This window comes from Festucalex cinctus, chromosome 17 (assembly GCF_051991245.1).
Source record: "Festucalex cinctus isolate MCC-2025b chromosome 17, RoL_Fcin_1.0, whole genome shotgun sequence".
NCBI classification, from domain to species: domain Eukaryota; kingdom Metazoa; phylum Chordata; class Actinopteri; order Syngnathiformes; family Syngnathidae; genus Festucalex; species Festucalex cinctus.
In genome coordinates this window covers 2109005-2126808 of record NC_135427.1, presented here as the reverse complement: position 1 = coordinate 2126808, position 17804 = coordinate 2109005, and the positions used below count along the sequence as shown (strand labels likewise).

General features: G+C 39.5%; 2 protein-coding genes across 2 annotated transcripts; one reads left to right on the top strand and one right to left on the bottom strand.

The window, feature by feature from the left end:
• The first annotated feature begins 1 nt into the window (after position 1).
• LOC144005279 (DNA-directed RNA polymerase III subunit RPC5-like) lies at positions 2-9921 on the top strand. The gene is made up of 21 exons (XM_077503363.1): positions 2-296; positions 1277-1368; positions 1454-1504; positions 1627-1704; positions 2224-2339; positions 3249-3331; positions 3447-3554; positions 3658-3707; positions 3847-3966; positions 4048-4133; positions 4229-4273; positions 4366-4457; positions 5043-5163; positions 5233-5314; positions 5491-5550; positions 5670-5827; positions 5911-5972; positions 7012-7475; positions 9017-9094; positions 9222-9344; positions 9413-9921. The coding sequence occupies exons 2-21, from the start codon at positions 1330-1332 to the stop codon at positions 9467-9469; spliced, it is 2073 nt and encodes a 690-aa protein (XP_077359489.1). The 5' UTR covers positions 2-296; positions 1277-1329; the 3' UTR covers positions 9470-9921.
• Positions 9922-11159: 1238 nt separating this feature from the next.
• LOC144004977 (cerebellar degeneration-related protein 2-like) lies at positions 11160-17386 on the bottom strand. The gene is made up of 6 exons (XM_077502741.1): positions 17142-17386; positions 16568-16680; positions 14922-15070; positions 14664-14813; positions 13178-13406; positions 11160-12006 (listed from the first exon to the last, which is right to left on the bottom strand). The coding sequence occupies exons 1-6, from the start codon at positions 17221-17223 to the stop codon at positions 11467-11469; spliced, it is 1263 nt and encodes a 420-aa protein (XP_077358867.1). The 5' UTR covers positions 17224-17386; the 3' UTR covers positions 11160-11466.
• Positions 17387-17804: the final 418 nt, after the last annotated feature.

Here is a 17804-nt window from a genome sequence, read left to right as displayed (position 1 = left end):
TACTTTTGGACAATATGTGCAGCAAACATACATTTCACTTTCAAGCTTTGATAATTCCCCGACTTCACAGCAAACAAAAACGACGATGAGCAAAACTAAGAAAGTACATTGTCTATTTTATAACCCGCCTTGCATTGTGGGCTCGGCCTCGCTTCCCACGTGTCCGATGTGGATCGGACTGGAGTCAACATGGTGTCTACTTCATGTGTGTTCGTGCTCCTTCTTCCACTTCGCCGTCGGCTTCGGTGGACAAATGTCACGCTGCTGAGATAGCTCGCACACTCGGCTAATTGCAGGTAAAGTATATAATATAGCTGTAATTTTCTGTAGGGCTAATTTTGCGCTTAATAGCAGGCCCCGTTCGCTCGCCCAGTTATTTCTACCGGCATGTGTGAATCAAAGCTAGGTAGCTATGCTAAAGTTGCTAACCTGCCGCTACTTCAACGTTAGCCCACTTCGTCACCTTTACGTTTGTAATAGAACATATTGTCCTTTGCATGGGCTTCGTGGAGCTCGTTTTATAATGCAGGCTGTGTGTACGGTTTTTTTGTATAGTTTGGCGGAGTTTAACACAGGCCTGCCTGACAATTTGCTGTGTGTTTTGCTAATGTGCTAACACACCTCGAAAATGCTTATTTTTGAGAGTAATGATTCGAAAATGCATTAGAATCAATACTAATCACTGCCTAGTGGCGTGAGTTAGTTTGTGTCACTGTGTTCAAACCTTGGAAAGCAATTTGAATTCGATTTCGCGTTCTTGCATCACCTGCTTGACCTCATCATAATCAGTGTTTACCTGCTTCTATCAGCATTATGAGCACATGAATGTTGTGCGACATGAAAATGAAATTTTCCAACATATAACAATTGTATTTCTTGCAGTTGACACATTGTTTGGGTTGCCACTGTTCACAGAATTATTATTGTAATTATTTTTGGTAAATTCAGTTTTTAATCACTATGTAAATAAACCGTTCTCTGTAGTACCTGTCCACCTTTTAAGGGTAAAATTAAACAGCCAAGTAAAACTTTTATCTCCCTATTTCCGAATAAATGTCTGTGCTAACAGTCTTGCGCCTCAGGCCCAATAATGAACATAACCATCACACAAAGTTTTTCAACAATGATGTGGCATCTAGGCTGGACAAATTTTCAAGTTTGGTTTTAGTGTCTCTTAAATGACACCCAATTGCCCCAGTTGTCGTGGGGCAAGACATTTTAGATAACTGATATAAATTGTTGGAAAATAAGTACACAATATGTCTCCTTTTGAAAGGTTGGTTTCACTCTCTACACCATCTTCCCCCTCCTCACTCCGCTTCCTAAAATATGGCCAGCGGGGATGACGACGACCCCATTATAGAGGAGGTATGCGCTCGCGGGAAGATCAAAGATACTTGTCGTCGAATTAATCAGCACTGATTATTATTATTATTATTTTTTGCACCCGTAGATTGACGTCTATCTCGCCAAAAGCCTTGCAGAGAAGCTTTATCTACTCCAGGTGGGTGGTTTGTGTTGCTTTCAATGCAAATTAGTTGCCAGTATGTTTGTTAACCAAATTAATAACATTTTCGTGTCTGAGTAAGGCAGTCCCTAGCATCCGCTAATTTTCTCCTGTTGCAGTACCCCGTGCGACCATCCACCATGACCTACGACAACATCAATCTTTTGGCTGCTAAGATCAAACCCAAACAGCAGCGGGTAAAAAGAAAACCTTTTAACTCATTGACTCCCAGCCATTTTCACAGAAGCAGTCCCGTTCGCTGTTTTCCTGGATTTTGACTGATTTTGCAAGGCCCACAGAATATTGTGTTCAATTGCTATAAAAGAAAAGAAACATTAAAGTCTCTTCTTTCATCAGGAAAAAAAAAAGTATGTTTCTATCTGTTTCCGTTTTGCAGCAATTAGCATTAGAAGAGAGCTAAGTTTCATCAGATGGCCCTGGTTGATCTCCTTTGCTCTGCTGCCACCTGCTGGCCGTTTGTGTAATAACTACCATTTCCGCAACCGTTCTTTGCAGTTGAGAGGCTGCATCAAAGCCTTCTGTATGCTCTAGCATAAAAAAAACAACAAAAACGTATAAATACGTCTTTGGGACACGTAGAACATAAAAAAAAACCGTATTTATACGTTATTGGGAGTAAATGAGTTAATATGTTCTTACTTTATCCTAAAACTATTTGAGAAAGTTGTGATTGTGGCGCCCGTCCTTGTGACCAGGTGGAGCTGCAGATGGCCATGGACACCACCAGCCCCAACTACTGTCGCAGCAAGGGCGAGCAGATAGCGCTGAATGTGGACGGGACCGGCTACGAGGAGAACAACACCTATTCAGTGTATGTTTTGCGGCGAAACGAGCTTGCGATACATTTTGACCGTACGTGTGTTATGCTGGGATAGCTTCACTAGATGTCGCTGTGTCTTCATAGTGCACGATTTATTGGCCCTTCCAAGCATGAATAGTCGGAAGCAAAAAACAACGCATTTTTTCACTCTTCTTGAAGAAAATCTCTAGCAATCTTATGTTTTTAATGCTATATCAGCTCTCAATCAACGACAATTATTTTTCCTATTGTTTTCAGTAAACAAAATACAGAAAGTAAATAAACACGTAAAAAATATTATAAATAAATATATAAATATTGTATTTTAATGTTAAGGGTGTGCAGGTGTGTTCCATACAAATGAAGATCAAGATAGTAAAAAATAGTCATATTTAATATTTTTGGCATCATTTCTATAGGGAAAAACAAAACTTGTAAGAACCTTTTTTAAAAAAAAAAATAAAATAAAAAAAAAAATAATAATTTAGTATTTAAAATGTATTATTATGTAAGTATAATCATGTATTGTCTTTTTTTTCAATATATAGTTTTACTTTTGTTTTTTTAATATTTAAACTAGTAAAATTATTTTTGTTAACTAGTTTTAAAATGTATCATTCGTCTATCTTGGAAATAAATTTCACTTTTATAATATACATTAAAAAAAAAAATCAGTGTGATCCTTTTTTATTATTATTTTTTAAATTTTATTTTGTTATTATTATTATTATTTAAAGTGACATCGCAACCGTTTTGTCTTTTTTTTTGTGTGTGTGTTGTGCGTTTTTTGATTGATTGATTTTTTACCTCAGTGACATCGCAACTGTTTTATTAAGTGGCTCGTTTTAAAAAGTAGATGGACATGAAGGTTGTTAACTGTAGCATGTTAAAGTGACACAGGATCCGATGACTTTTGTACAGGAAAATGATGGACAATCAGAGCTTCTCGTCTATCCAGGCCACCACCAACACCGCCCGATACGCCGCTGCCATCTTTCGAAAAGGTCCCAAGTTGTATTTCTTTTTCTTGAAAAAAAATTGTAAACAGTGACGTGTGATCAAAATGTTGAAGTATACATTATGGAAATGATCCATTTTTTTGGTTGATGTTGTCCACAGGTGAGCTTCACGTGACACCGCTGACGGGAATCCTGCAGATGAGGCCCAGTTTTACGTACCTGGACAAGGCCGACAACAAAACGAGGGAGCGAGAGGCGGCCAACGAAGGTCCCAGTTTGCTTCTTTTTTTTTTTTTTTTTTTTTTCTCACATATTTATATTTTCTTCTGTTTGTTGTATTGCATGCATCTGATTGCTTCCCTTCCACACAGGTGGAGACTCGTCCCAAGATGAAGGTGAGGAAGAAGCCAAGGCCATTTCGGTAAGTAATCGCTTTCCTCACACATTGCATGTTATTTGTTTTTATTATATCATATGAAATAAAAATAGAGGAATAATCTTCAGCGTCAAATAGAATATAAAGCTGTGGACGCTCACATCGACCCTGTTTTGTTTTGCAGGTGAGGTTCGCTCGGCCCGAGTCGGAGCAAGCGCGCCAGAGGAGGATCCAGTCGTACGAGTTCCTCCAGAAGAAGCAGGCCGAAGAGCCCTGGATCCACTTGCAGCACCACAACGTCAAGGTAACTCGTCACGACGAGTGCCCCGCTCACCATTGTAATGGCTGGTGCTCGTGTAAGACCGCCATTTTGTTTTGGCCTCAGGACGGGCGCTCGGAACACGAAAGGCAGTATTTGTTCTGTCAGAATGTGGACGTGTCCGACAACTCCGAGCTTGTTAAAACGCCCAAGTGAGTTCTTGAACGCATCTCCAAGTTGGAGGCGGGATTTCCTCAAATTGTGGACGTTTATTTAATTATGATGGCTTGTTCTTTGTCCTGACAAGGGAGTACCTGACGATGCTGATGCCGCCGCTGGCGGAGGAAAAATTGTAAGTGTTCATCTTTTTTTTTTCTTTTTTTTTTCTTTCTCACCATAGTTTTGACGTATTTTAATAAACGAGGTTCCAACCGTCTGTCGTAGCGTGAAGCCCATCGGCCCGAGCAACGTGCTCTCCATGGCCCAGCTGCGCACGTTGCCGCTTGGCGAGCAGATCAAGACGCTGATGAGGAACGGTAAGTGAACGTTATAGCTTACATTATTAAAAGAAGAATAAGGCCTTTTTTTTTTTTTTTTTGATAGCTGTTTATTTTTGTCAGAAAATTGCTTCCCTAAATTGTATTTATTCGTTTTTCATTTGTTTTGTACACATTTATCTCATTTAAAAGTTGCTTGATTTACTATAAAAAAAAATAGGAAAAATCTTTTTATTTTACTTATAGTGCCGCCCATAGCCAGCTGGGATAGGCTCCAGCACCCCTCCACGACCCTTGAGAGGAGCAAGCGGTTCAGAAAATGGATGGATGGATATATATGAAAATTAAAACAGATATAAAAATATAATTCAAAAAATTAATAAAAAATAAATATAAATAAAAACAGCAAAGAATATATAAATAAATAAACAAAAGTAAAAATCATACAAAAATAAAAAATGAGTCTTAAAAAAAAATATATATATACATGTATGTGACAATAAATAAAAAACTGACTATATATTTACTTTAATTTCTAAATATATCTAAATTCTCCATACACAATATTTTTTGTTCATCTGCATGTTTTGTGCGTTAAAATAGCATGTTTGTCCCTCCCTGCAGTCAAAGTGATCCAGTTCGCCAGCCTGATGGGTCTGCTGGCCTCAGGCACCGACTCCACCGCCGTGCTGCGTTGCATCCAGCAGGTGGCGCTGCTAGTCCAGGGCAACTGGGTGGTGAAGAGGTATGAAGCCCTCTCAGCGCCAGTTGGACCCAGCCAGCTGAGTTTAATGGTCGCTTTTTGCCGTTTCAGTGACGTTCTGTATCCCAAAAACACGTGCAGTCCTCACAGCGGCGTTCCGGCTGATGTGCTGTGTCGGGGGAGGGATTTTGTGGTGAGCACAAATGAGGGAAATTGATGCATTTTGATATTGTTGACATGTTTCTTTTGGTTTTTGTAAGAACTGGATTTCTTCTTAATTTGGTCATAAAATGTGATCTGATCTTTATCCAAGTCACAACAATTTTTTTACTTTGACTGTTTTCTTTTTTCATATTTGCCACTGTGCAGATGTGGAGGTTTACGCTGGAACGCTCCCTGATGAGGAAGGAAGTGGCGGCCGTGATCAAAGTGAGCCTCTGTTGTTTAATGAGCCTCATGTTGACACCTTTAAAAGCCCCCAAGCAACAAAACAAAAAGATGCTCGAACTTAATAATTCAGGCGAGCGACTTGTTCCTCCTCTTTTCAGCTTCCTCCTGAGGATGTGAAGGATTTCCTGGAGCAGGTGGCGGTGCCGCGGGTCAACCGCGGCTGGGAATTCCTGCTTCCCGCCGACGCCGACTTTGTCAAGAAGCACGCCGACGTGGCCCACCGGCAGCACATGCTGTGGATGGGCATCCAGAACAAGTGGGTGGGGCCGCAAGTTTCACCAAAGAAACAACTACTGACAATTTACATTTTTTTTGTTTTTGTTTTTTTGCATTTGGAAGGTTGGAAAAAGTCTTCAATTTCTCAAAGGACGACTTAATGCCAAAGAATTCTCCGCAGCCTGGTATGTAATGAGCGGCTTAAGTCAGTAGGGGATAGTAATACATCATCATTGGGAAGTAGTAAAAATTAAACGCTGCCCCGAAAAAATGCTTCCTCCATGCTGGACCTTCAGAGTAAAAATGATCATAATAGAATATTATATGTTTTTTAAGTAAGGTATAATAATTAAGGCTCTCACGAAGAAGATTTAATTGCCGGAATTAAAGCAATTTCAACACCATCTTTGGCTTCGGCCCTAGTCATGACAATAATAATAAGTTAGCAGAATGCTCATAATAAATATCATAATAAGAATGCTTTTCACAGTAATAATAATGCAATTTAGTTCTTTAAGTCGAAGAAGACCACTTTTAGGCCTCAAAATAATAATGTTCATAACTATTATGACTGCTTGTAATAATGCTAATGCTAATAACAATAACAGAAATAATTAAAGCCTCCAAAAATAATAATTTAGGTACACTAATTGAAGCAGTTTCAATCCCACCTCTGTGCACAGACACTAATAATGATAAAAGCCTTTAAAATAATAATAATTAAAGCCCCCCAATTTTTTTATTTTGATTTATTTGCTGTAATTGAAGTGATTTCAATACTACCTCAATACTTGGTCCCTATAATAATAATAATAATAATAATAATAATAATAATAACAATAACGCTCACATTAAAAATGAATTCAAATTAAGTACTTTGTTAAAAAAATAAATAAATAATTTATCTAACTATAAAGAAAGATTTCCAAACTATAGCCCTGGTAGGAACCTCACAAAGATGCAATTGTTTTTTCCAATTTTTATGTAAGAGCGTTTAGTTTACCAGCTATTTAGAATACATTTCTGGCAGCGTTGCCAGGTAAAAACGAATTAATCATCATGTATATAAAATGTAGATTTTGTCATAGTGGCTTGTTTACTGTAATACTGGAAGTGGCTCAAACTACCGGTGATGAATTCCTTGTATGTTTAACATACTGTACTTGGCCAGTACTGATGTTGATTCTGATGTCATTTGAAAAATCAATGTTTGTGGCCCTGCAGATCCGGTGCACATCAGTGGCGAGCAGCGTCTGAAGTTGGCGCAGGATCGAGCTCAGGCGAAGCAGGCCTCTCTCCAAAAAGATCTGGACGCCAAGCGAGCAGGAAGCGGCGGCGGCGGCGCCCGCGTCAAACAGGAGCCCGTTAGCGACGGCGAGGCCGAACCCATGGACACGTCCTCTCCTACGCCGTCCTTGTCGGGCATCCCCAACGGCTCCGTCAACGGCTACGCCGGCGCCGAGCACGCCAACGGCGGCGGCCCCGCCGGCGCGCCCTCGCCGCAGCTGCTGGACTTTGTGACAAAGACCTTCGGGAAGAATCCCGTGTTGACGCTCAACGAGCTCAAGAGGCTCGTCAGCCTCCACCTGGCCACCATGCCGGCGGGGCACATCCCCTTCGGACCCGTGTCGGACCACATGCTGCAGGACGCTGTGCTGCTCAGCCGCTGCAAGCAGATCATGGTGCCTGTGAGTAGTCGCACGTGTCACTTCCTGGTATAGAACAGGGATGGAACCTTATTTGGTAACCCGAGTGCAACTGTTATAATGTAAGTGGAATCATATTTGGTATTTATGTGGAAGATTTGTGATTTTTGTCAGACGGTGACGCAATCTCGGCTCTGTGTGCTCCAAATGTGATTGACAGGTGTCAATCAATGTGTGCTTTGACTGCGCTGCAGCTTATTTTGAATTTTGCCGGATTTACCGCCATCTCTGGGTGTCGCAGTTTTGTGTTCCAGGTTGTGAGTTAAGTCTTATCCCAACTGCAGCCTTGAGAGGATTGGTGGGGGCCACGGAGGCACGCCACATTTATTAGGCAACCGACGATTAGCTTCAGCGCTAAGCTCATTATGTCTGCGAGAGCCGCTAGACCGGCAGGGTGGCGGACCTGGAAGGAGCCGAGCTGCCTCCTGTCAGGAACCACAATGTCTGCCATTTTGCTGTCTGGTGGCTTTTTTTTTTTTTTTGGCTCATTTTTTGACTTCCTGTGGATTCCTTTAAAGACAAACTTTGTCTGACTACTAATATACTAGGCTAGAATATATTCTTGTGTTAATTTTATCAGACATTTTCAAATTTAGTCTGTTTTAGTCCAGTTTCCATCACGTTCGTTAAATTTAGTCAGTCTTATCCTATTTTTATTAGTCAGCTTTGTCTGATATAAATTTAGCATTTTAGTCTTTATCTTAGTCCAAGAAAACAATTTGTCTAGTCAACTGTCAACATTTTTGTCTACTTTTAGTCAGGAGAATCATTTTACCCCCGTATATTTTTTTTGTCAGCAGATAATGTTGAGCATTTCGGATCTAAAACTATTTCACATAAAATTTTCTCTCATCTTTTTGATGAAAAACAACTTGACACACAATTACAGTATATCAACAAGTGGCTACGATGGTCCCATGCTACAAACTAGTAATTAGTTAGAGGTCAGATGAATGTTACGGTATAACTATAATATATATTTTTGTTTTCTTTTTTTTTTCTTTTTCCTTTTTTTTTTCACCTCTCCCCGTGAATCCATCTCCTGTTTGTGCGTGTTGCACTCTGCAGATTTGTGTCACAGTGACAGATTAGTAGAGACAGGATTTTACAAAATCATATAATTTTCGTCTCGTGTTCATGAAATAAAATGTCCACAGATATTAGTCCAGTTTTTATTACGTCAAGTACGTTTGTCTCGTCTTCATTAGTCGACGAAAATGCATACTGATTTCGTCCCAGTTATTGTTTATTAATGAGGGTTTTAGTCTAGTTAAGTTTTCGTCCAGTGAAAAACGTGTGTTAGCGTAAATATTTTTGTATAGTTGGAACCATATTTGGTCACATTTGGAAACCTGAGCAGAACCGTACCATTTGGTCACCAAAGCCCCAAAAAGTGGTACAATATTTGGTAATCTTAGAAATGGAACCAAATATGTTTCCACTTTGCGTATTTGTTTGGCATGTTTTTTTTTTTTTTTGTATGTCCACACAATCAAGACCAAAACTTTCTCCTCTAAATGTAGTTCCCCGCCCTGACCACGGCTTCTGCCGACGTGCAAAAGGTGTTCGGCCTGTGGGAGACCGGAGAGGACTGTGACAAGGTGAACCAGGAAAAAAAAAAATAGCGCAGTAAAATGGAGAGTTCTGCTCCATTGTAAAAAATAAAAGAAAAACAGTCACTTATATTTATGCTAAGCTAATTTTAATATTTCTCCTGGGGGGGCACAGCACCGGCACCTGCTCTACGATATGTTCACCAAAACTTATCGCCTGAAACGGACCGCGGTGCAAGCCCGGCTCAACGAAGAGTTCGGCGACGTCCCCAAGGCCGACGTGGACCGCTTGCTCAAGGTGAGCACTCGACGGGGAATCAAATCAAAAATGATAACAGACCATTTATTTCAATTTCCCCCCTATAGGAATGCTGCACCAGCCATGCCGGCATGTGGTACCTAAAAGGAACCACCCAGTCCTGACCCAAGCAGCCCGCCCCCGGGGGCACCCTTAGCCAATCACAGTGTCCCAAGGGAGCGCGGCCGAGGTGAGAGCCGGTCGCGGCCGGTCACGACGACCACGTTGTCGTCTGCCGCTGGGAACGTTGAGAAATGGGTCTTTGAAGGAGAATCGTTCAAAACAAATGCCTCATTATTATTATTTTTTTTCTGATGGACCTTTTTGGAAGGCGAGACGGCCGCCATTTTATGTTCATCCATTAACATTAAGACACAAGTAGCCTCAATCATCATATCACCTGATGGCACTTTTCTTTAAACAGTAACCAAAAAACACGCAAGACCTAAAAACTGAAAGTTCATTTCAGATTTCATCTCGTGTTGGGAACGACAAACTTCTGACTGCTGCATTTTGTTTGCTTTTTACTCGAATGTACAAAAACGGTTGTGGATGATCAATAAAAACAAAACATTTAGATGAACGTTCGTCATGTTTGATCACCGTTTAGCCTGAGTCTCAATCAGAATATGTTTGAGGGATGTCATGCGCCACACCTCGAGATTAATTGACAAGTGTACTTCCGTGTCGTTATGCAATAGAATCTCAACACTTTCCCCAAGTGGATTTTATTTTTTATTTTTTTATTGTGACACTGATTCAATAAATATGCATAATTGGATATTATGACATACTAAGCAATGTAAACAATAATTCTGGCTCAAAACAGCAACATTAGCATCTTTAACACGATTTACCCGTTCGCACACTCCTGTTAGAACAAAATAAGGACACAAGACAACTGACCTTGATAGTGATCAAAACGTTCACTCAGTCATCCGACAAAGCGAAGTAATCAAGTATCGGTCCAGGGATTTTTTTTTTTTTTGCATAAAATTCAGCACCATCCCTTTTTCCTCTTATTTCACTAAGACACATTCAGAGTTGCTACATATCATATAGAAGTGAGATATGGTAAGAATTACAGGTTTCACATTGGAATAAATAGCCATACAGCCATAAATAGACTCGCAATTGCAGTGAATTAGAGGAAAAAGTGCGAGAAATAATAAATAGGGCTGGGCGATTAAACAGGTTTATTTATTTATATATATTTTTTTTAGTAGCTTCTGAAGTAGTTCAAAGTCCGCGCTGACATGCACCACTGCCACTAAAAAACTAGATGCAAATAGTCACTAGTCGACAAAAGCAGTTTGTTGCCAACTTAACGAAAAGTTTTATGTTAAGGCCATATCGCCCAGCCTGATAGAAATAGTAATAAATAAATGTTCCCAATGAAATGAATTGGAGAGAAGTGCTGGACATAATTTACTAATTAGAAAACATCACTGCCGGCCTCTCCTTCAATATACAGTGTTCCCTTGTTTATCGTGGGTGTTATGTTCCAAAAACTACCCACGATAATTGGCAATCAGTTTAAAAAAAATTAAATTCCCATTAATTATATATATATATATATTTGTTTGTGTTTTCGTTTTGGTATGATTTTTACTTTATTATAAAAAAAAATTCATTCGTCATGTTCTTTTTTTAGTTACATTAATTTTTCCATTAAAAGTATATTTGTGTTTTTAATTTACTTATACAGCACAGTACATATTTTTCATTTATGTTTTTTCATTTTGGTATGCTTTTTTTTGTTTTTTGTTTATTTTGAATACTTTTTCATTCTTTTTTTTTTTTTTTTTTTCAATTTACAGTCATTTTTTCCAATTAAAAGTATTTTTTTTTTATTTACTTATTATACAGAATAGTATATATTTTCTAACTCCAGAATGCAATGTCGTGGAGCGACGGGACAGACACCTTTGGTATTGTCTCATCGAGATGAATTTGCGGGCGCCTGTATGTCCCCGGTCGGATGTCGGGTTCGAGAGATACGGCCGCGCAAAGCCCAAAAAAATAAACAAACCAAAAAGTACGCCCTGTAAAAAAAATCCGCGAAATGGCGAGGGCGCGAAAGACGAACCCGCGATAAATGAGGGAACACTGCATTGCATCATCAGATGCAGGATGGCCTGGCCCTGTTCTGCAGGTCCGTTTTGGTTTTGTGAATGCGAGTGAAAATCTCTCGGAACAGCTCCTTGTACTCGGGCTGCTGCAAGCCGCCGCCGTCGTACTCGACGGTCTGAACGGCCTTGTGGCTCAGCGTCTCCTCTTCCTGCTCTCGTTGACGCTGCTGTAAGCCAACGTGCCTGAGCAGCTGCTCGTATTTGACCTGCAAGGCGCTGTACTGCGCGTCCACCTCGTTGAGCAGCGAGACGCCGCCGCGCTCCGCCTTCCCGGCCCGCCGGCCGCACCAGCACTCGTGCTCGCCGGCGGGGTCGGCGCCGCCGCGCTTGCTTTTCAGGAGACGTTCGCTGGCCCAGCGCTTGAGGGGCCGCCGGCTTCGGGGGGACGACCCGCTGGGCTCGGCTTCCGCGTCATGCTCTTCGTCTTCCTCCTCGGGGAGAGCATACGCCACGCTGAGCCGGGAGAAGGATTCGGACTTCCAGAGGTGGCGAAGCTCCTCGACCTCTCGCTCCAACTCAGACACTCGCATCTGCAAACACAAAACAAGTAAGTGTATACATCCATGTCCATATATACAGTGTTCCTTCGTTGCGGGTGTTGTTTAAAAAAACTACCTGTGATAATGGAAATCCTCGTTAATTAAAAAAAATATAAAATAAATCTGTTATGTTGATTTTTTCGTTTTGGTATGACTTTTACTTTATTATAAATCCTTTTCCATTCATGTTTTTTTTCCACATTCATTTTTTCCAATTTTTGTTTTTGTTTTTGTTTTTTTAATTATACAGCACAGTATATATTTTTTTTCATTTTGTTTTGGTCGGATTTTTAGTTTATAGATGCGTTTTCACTCATATGTTCTTTTTTTCATTTACATTCATTTTTTTCCCATTAAAAGTATGTTGTTGTTTTTAATTTACTTATACAGTCAAGTCAACTATTTATACAACATATATTTTCATCTATTATGTTTTTTTTTTCATTTTGGTATGACTTTTACTTTATTATAAATCCTTTTCCATTCATGTTTTTTTTCCACATTCATTTTTTCCAATTTTTTTTTTTTTATTATACAGCACAGTATACATTTTTTTCATTTTGTTTTGGTCGGATTTTTAGTTTATAGATGCGTTTTCACTCATGTTCTTTTTTTCATTTACATTCATTTTTTTCCCATTAAAAGTATGTTGTTGTTTTAATTTACTTATACAGTCAAGTCAACTATTTATACAACATATATTTTCATCTATTATGTTTTTTTTTCATTTTGGTATGATTATTAGTTTATTATAAATGCTTTTTCATTCATTTTTTTCCTTTACATTAATTTTTTCCATTAAGTTTTTTTTTTTCTTTTTTTTTTTTTTAAAACAGCTCAGTCAGTATATATTTTTTTTCATTTATTTTTTGTTTTGGTATGATTTTTAGTTTATTATGAATGCTTTTTCATTCATTTTTTTTCATCTACATTCAATTTCTTCTATTAAGTTTATTTATTATTTTTTTTATTTGCTTATTATACAGCACAGGATATTTTTTCCTCGTATGTTCCAGGTCGGACGTAAGGGTTCGAGTGATACGGCCACGCAAAGACACCAAAAAAATAAATAAATAAAAAAGCATGCTGTAAATAATCTGCGAAACAGCGATAAACGAGGGAACACTGTAACTGTAAAAGCATAAATTCCCAATCTTCCTACCCTGCACGTCTCCATGCCAGCTAGCTGCTGCTGGAGCGCCGCGTTCTCCCTGCTCAGTAGCCCCGCCTCCCGCTCGGCCTCCTCCCGCCGCGCGCGTTCTCCCGCGTACTGAGCCTGGAGGCTGCGGAGCGAGCGGCGCAGGAACGTCTGCTGCTCCTCGTGCCACCGCTGCACGCCGTCGGGCTGCTCAACGCCGAGACGAGTTTCTTTGGGATCGCCGTCATGCCGCCTGCACGGTCACAGTGTAGAACAAATCAAAAGAACACACGCAGGTACAGAAATATGTTATTAAAGAGGAAGTCAACAATATTTTCTTTCCAATATGTTCTAAGCAGCCCCTGCATTTGTGGAATGTGAATAAAGCAAAATCCACCTGTTTTTATCCATCTCGGCGGCCATTTTGCTACTTTGACTGGTGAAAATGACATCACAGTTGCTCAGGTAACGACCAATCACGGTGCATCTGGTCAACGGCACATGACCAAACTCGGAAACTGATCAAAGCAAGTGACAAAATGGCCGCCTATTAGATGGATAAAATTGGGTGGCTTTTGCTGCTTAATTCATATTCCATAAACTCAATATCCATCAGAATACTGTATTGAGAAGGGACGCATACAATATATTAATATAAAGAAAATTTGTGGTTTGACATCCCTTTTAAAGCAATATGTAATATATTTATAAAATACTGAAATTTGCAAATTACTAACTTTGTGCTAATACTTTCGTGACCTTATTCAAATTGATTTGAATGTCAAAATAAAAACGTAAAATAACTACACAAAAACAAAATAATTTTTTTTGTTAATTATGCCATTTCTTTTTTCGACATTCAGCTAAAATAAAAAAATAAACAGCATTTTTTTTTAAGGTAGAATTAGTGATTCATTTTTGTTGCAATATTCATCTTCATGAAAATCTGAAATGTGTAATATAGTAACTGATTGTTAAAAAAAAAAAGAGTTAATTTATCTAAATTTGTAACCTCATTTACACCTCAAATTTGATAAAAAAAAAAAAAAACTGATACAGGAATATTAAAAATTATATTTGTAAAACACTTTTAGCTTTGCAAATTTGCTCAGCTAAAAATATCAATGATTATTACAAAAAAGGTCACATCACGTTCAAAATTTCAAACATAACAAAATTAATAAAAATCTAACTTACAAAAATATGAATATTTTGATTTTATAGCTGAAAAGTCCAGTGTGGCGATGAATGATGTACTTTGCACTCTTGAGGTAACAACATTCTCACTTATGTCACCCTTATTATACGGCATATTAGTCATCATATTTACGTTTTATCTTCAGGCACAGCATGTTCTAACAAGCAGGAGGTGATAAGCTGATGTAACATTTACAGCGCACCTGTCTGCTTTTAGTCGGTGATTACTCTCACAGCTGATTAGCGAGACGCGCCCATAGACTCTGCTGGCGCGCTTAAAACAGGGCAGCCAGAAGCCGAGTTGGGCTCAAACCTGAGTTTTTGCAGCTCCTCCAGACTCTGCGCGCCGCGCGACCTCCGCCGGCCCCCCTGACCGAGCTGCGAGGGTCCCAGCTTCATGTCGTCCACCTGCCGCTGCAGCTCGTCCACGCGCGTCTGCAGCACATCCACCGTTTCCGTCAGCCTGCGCCGACAAAAAAAAACAAAAAACAAAACAAAAAACGCACACTCTCGGAAGTCAGATTTGAGTGATTTAATTTCTCATGATGATGATGTTGTGTTGTGTTCGAACCCGCGGATCTTGTGCTGGGCTGTGCGATTGTCCTGAGTCAGCTTGTGGTTGCTCTGCTCCAGCTCGCGGGACGCCACGTCCAGCTGCTCGTACACTTTGGCGTGCTGGTCGTTCACCTGCCGCAGGAGCTCCACTTGCTTGCCCAGGTACTGGACCACAAAAAATAAAAATAAATAAATACAATCACTCTCTGCAAATTTAGTGTTCAAATAGTGTTTAATTGGTAAAATGAAAAAAGTAACGTATTCCTTGTTTTGTTTTTTAAATTTACTTTTAAATGAAAAAAAATAAATAAAATAAAAAATAAATAAAATGCTCAATTTTAGTTTAATATTAGTTAGTTTCAGTATTATTATTATTATTTTTTAATTACTTGGTAAAATGCATTTCGGTTCAACGAAAAAGCAGGCGAGCCAAAAGTCAAGCACACAAAATTGTCGCCGAGGAGCGACATCATCTGAAGGTGCTTTTCTATTGGCTGCTGCTCGATGATGTCGCTTCTGTGCGACGGACACCCTTTCAAACGTCCTTATTCCACTTAATATCGAAATAAATATACTTAAATCACATTTAAAATCAATCCCAAAGGCTCATGTATTAAATTCATTACTGAACTAAATGTATCTTGGTCTCGTCAGACCACATGGCATGGTTCTGCATCTGGTATCTGCAGAAATGTGAGGTGTGTAATACTGTGTATTTTTTTGTCTTGAGATGCTCTTTAAAGAGTAACTATGTAAATTACAACTGCATTCGCCCGTCTTTACCACTTTTTAACAACTGCACCGTTACTACAGAAGCAATAGCATCATGTTAGGACACATGATTAGGTACATAAGTATATCTAATATTAGAAATAGCTCTGTGTATTATCTCCAGAGCGACCCAAGTGACAATAGATGGATGAACTTTTTATCTTATCAGAGCAGCAATTCGAACCTGTTGTCAATGAACATTGCCTTCACTCTGACAACAACACAACCTCAATGCGTGTTTGTGTGCCATGACGTCAACATTGAGAACTTGTGGATTAAGTCAACATGTCAGCGCCGAGAAGGCCTCGCCGGTCAGACAAAGCAGATTTAAGGACATTAAAGTAATCCAGAACAGTCCACTTCCGCCTTCACGCAGGGGGGGGTCCCTCTGCTCTTGTTGTTTTTCACTGGAAAGTTGCTTCAGTGATGATGATGCAAACTTCAAGTAAATGTGAGAAAGCCAACATAGTTTGATTGGGGTTAAATTCGGCAAATTTTAAGGCCATTTTCAAGGTTTTACAGTTGCGGGCTTGACCCTTTTTAATGGGTGGGGCGGAGTGATGGATTTTTCAAGTCCGATGTCAATTCTAATATTTAGTAATAAAATTCCAGTAACTGATATTTTTACTGATTTTTAGAGTTAATATCATCCGATTTTTTGTTAAATATAAACTGCATTTGTTTTATAGTGTATAATCTGAATCAATATAATTATTCTGTATGGTTTTAAAAATTGCTTAATAAAGTGACATCTTTTTTTTTTTTTTTTTTTTTTTCAATGTCTTGTTTTTCCCAAAGCTTAAAATATGTTGAAGTCAAGAGACATCCCAAAGACCTTGACTGATGAGCGTAACCACGGCAACCTGGTTGTCAAGGTCCCGGGGGTCTTACCTCGATTTCTTGCACTTGCTCCTGATTGGTGGAATACATCTGCTGCAGGCCCTGTTCAAGCTCGTGGTTCCTTTCCAGCAACGACTTTCCCAGCTCAGCGGCCAGCTGAAGGTCTGCAGGAGAGGAGACGCATGCGGTTCAGATACGGGCAATGATAGAACCGAGGACGGCATTATTTTGGTGATTGATTGTCGTTTTGAGGCATTACGCTTTTTTTTTTTTAAGACTGTCCACATGGTTTGGAATCTGTATGACCCAAGTACAGTTTAGAAATTGAACACAATTTGCAAACCGTGTGTTGTGATCCATTGACCCACTTGTGTTGATGTGCAGGGCCTAATTGGGCTCATTGACAGCTTTCCTCCAATTAAGTTCCAAGTAAATCAATAATGTAAAACAAATAAAAAAATATAAAAAAAAACGTTTTGACGTCTTCTGGCATCCTTTTCGAATTAAAACACCATAACATCCCCATTGAATAATAAAACGGAATTTTATTTGAAATTGAAAATGCGACTAATTAAATAAGACTCACTTGTATATGAATTGGTTCAAGAAAGGTTGCAAAGGTTACCGTGTTCGAGGTCTTGCTTGTCGTACCAGGGCTCGTCCTCCTTCAGCTCGAACTCCTCTTCTACGCTCATGTCCGTCAACATCTCCGCGGCTGGGTCGAAAAGAATACTCCAGTTCGTTTAGCGTCAAATGCTTTGCTTATTTAACATGACGAAGCAGGCTTCCGGGTTATTGTTGTTATTATTAAAGACTGGCCATTTAATAGGAGCGCTTGTTATACTGGCAAGCAGCCGGTATACCGGCGGCATCACAGGATAACGCTAATAGGAAATTCTTATGTGTCAAGTGACTTCTTGTTCGGCGGCTTCAAAATAAAAGTTTATGATAATACACAGCGCTTAAAACGGTGTGGCAAATCACTTAAATCAATTTTAAAGCGCAATCTTTACGATTAAACATATAAAACAGAACAACATATTAATGAACTAACGTTTTTAAGTGCGCAGTTCATATGGTTATTTAAGAAGATGATTTCACGTTGAAGGTTTCGTGTTTCCGGCGCGGTCGTGCTTGTACATCAACTTAACGGTTGGCGCTCTGGCACCTGCAGTTTTGTAGGTACATAACTGTGCGCTGACTGTCCACAAGAGGACGCTGTTGCAAAACCAAACGAAATTCAGCAGGAATCGCAAGTCGACGACAACCTGGCTGCAACGTCCAACCA

Coding starts and splice junctions, on each gene's coding strand:
- LOC144005279 (XM_077503363.1), top strand. CDS start 1,330: ATGGCCAGCGGGGATGACGACGACCCCATTATAGAGGAG. Junction 2,340..3,248: donor GAGAACAACACCTATTCAGT/GTATGTTTTGCG, acceptor ACTTTTGTACAG/GAAAATGATGGACAATCAGA. Junction 4,274..4,365: donor CCGCTGGCGGAGGAAAAATT/GTAAGTGTTCAT, acceptor CGTCTGTCGTAG/CGTGAAGCCCATCGGCCCGA.
- LOC144004977 (XM_077502741.1), bottom strand. CDS start 17,223: ATGTTGACGGACATGAGCGTAGAAGAGGAGTTCGAGCTGAAGGAGGAC. Junction 16,681..17,141: donor CAAGCAAGACCTCGAACACG/GTAACCTTTGCA, acceptor CCTCTCCTGCAG/ACCTTCAGCTGGCCGCTGAG. Junction 13,407..14,663: donor GAGGAGCTGCAAAAACTCAG/GTTTGAGCCCAA, acceptor GTGACCGTGCAG/GCGGCATGACGGCGATCCCA.